This window comes from Penaeus monodon, chromosome 19 (assembly GCF_015228065.2).
Source record: "Penaeus monodon isolate SGIC_2016 chromosome 19, NSTDA_Pmon_1, whole genome shotgun sequence".
NCBI lineage: Eukaryota > Metazoa > Arthropoda > Malacostraca > Decapoda > Penaeidae > Penaeus > Penaeus monodon.
Window position 1 is genome coordinate 3593828 of NC_051404.1, and position 1715 is coordinate 3595542.

Sequence of the window (1715 nt, forward strand, 5' to 3'; positions counted from 1 at the left end):
ACACCTTATGTGCCCATACACTCACACACTAACCAAAGACTTGGAAATAGTGAAACAATATTCACTTTAACTTTAAGTAAAAGATTACGGTTATAAGTCAATTAAGCTACGGAGAAGGTGTGCTTGTAAAACATTTAAGAATATTTTCAAGATGTTCCGGTGTGTGCTTCAGAAAACATGTCACGTATAACAGTAGGTCACGCTCGGCAGACCTTTGCGAGACAGTGACGTAGCCGATATTAATTGCCCGAAAAGTCTGACCGTAGATGAATTTTTCGCCTGTCTTTACGGAGGAGAAGAGCCCCGGTTCTGCGTAGATCCGCGCATATCGGATGGGTGCAGGTTGCAAGTCACCCCCAGTAAAGATATGGTCGACGTAAACAAGAGTGGCACGAGAGGGTGCGGGGACCCAGAGCAAGGACCTGAGGCCTCGGACCTTGTCGTTAGGAGTGAGGGTGACTGCCAGGGTTTGGATTTTTCCATTGTGGCGCTCCACTTCCTTCACGGTGATCTTGTATGGAAGCCCGAAGAGGCTTGCAGGCCTGTTGCGAGATAAAATGCGCGGCGAACTGTCGTCTGCTGTGTCATCGTCGTCGAAATCCAAGCCACTGATAAAGAAATGGGGCTCGGTCGGTGGCTCTTGCTGACTCCCAGCGCTTTGCTTAACCTCCGCGTAGTTGACCACACGGCAGGAGAGTGGATCCAGGACCATCTTGAAGGGTTCAGCCACCGGCAACAGTTCCTTCCTGGTGACATCGAGCAGCTGAGCGAACTCGCGGAATCCTTGAGCCACGAACTTTTCAATCGCCATCGGAGGAATCCCACGACTCCGAAGGCCAGCGAGAGTAGCCAGACGTGGGTCCGCCATGTCATGTAAAGCACCCTTGCTGTGCAAGCTGATCAATTTCCGCTTTGATAATACTACATTTTCTAGCGACAGCCTCGGTTGTTCTTGCTGGGGAACCAATGGGAGGTTCAGCTTCTCCTGGATCCAGTTGTATAAAAGTCTGTGGTGAGCAAATTCCATGGTGCAAATGGATACTGCGATATTTTCAATTGAGTCCACTATGGGATGACTGAAATCGTAGGATGGGTATACCGCCCATCTATCCTTTGTCCTGAAATGGTTGCCCTGCTTAATCCTGTAGGCCACAGGGTCCTTAAAATGCCTGTCTTCATATTTCAGTCTAAGAACAGCTTTACCTTTTGGATATACATAGTTTACCATCCTTTCAAATTCACAAATGTTTTTCTCTATCGGTCTATCTTTCCAAGGGGACGCTTTCGCAGAACTGATGGAATCCTCGTGACATACGTATGCAAGACCTTTCTTGATCATCGTGCGAGCATGTTGCAGCAGCACCTCGAAGTAGTCCGACGTGAAGGTCGTCCTGAAGGCGCTGATGTCGTACCCAAGCCACTGCAACATCTCCTTGGCGTCTTCGCAGTAGTAAGCGGAGGTCGTCTCCGGGTTCGTGTCGTCAAAGCGCAGGATCATCTGGCCACCATTCTCAGCGGCGCAGTTGAAGTTCGTGCGGAGGGTTTTCACGTGGCCGATGTGCAGCGGGCCGTTTGGTTCCGGAGCGAAGCGGAAGCTCATTCCCTTCCTCTGGCTGTCGGTTAGGACGAACTCGCCGTTGACGAAGCGCCCCGGGTTCATGGCGTGCACCTAGCTCAAGAGAGAACTCGTTTATGCACACATTTGTATATGTATG

At 50.2% G+C, this 1715-nt stretch overlaps 1 protein-coding gene across 1 annotated transcript; it reads right to left on the reverse strand.

Moving 5' to 3' along the window:
• LOC119585442 (probable glutamine--tRNA ligase) lies at positions 1-1663 on the reverse strand. Its single transcript, XM_037934095.1, has one exon. The coding sequence runs from the start codon at positions 1658-1660 to the stop codon at positions 107-109; it is 1554 nt and encodes a 517-aa protein (XP_037790023.1). The 5' UTR covers positions 1661-1663; the 3' UTR covers positions 1-106.
• Positions 1664-1715: the final 52 nt, after the last annotated feature.

Bases quoted from the DNA above. Each gene is read 5' to 3' on its own strand.
- LOC119585442 (XM_037934095.1), bottom strand. From the start codon at position 1,660: ATGAACCCGGGGCGCTTCGTCAACGGCGAGTTCGTCCTAACCGACAGC.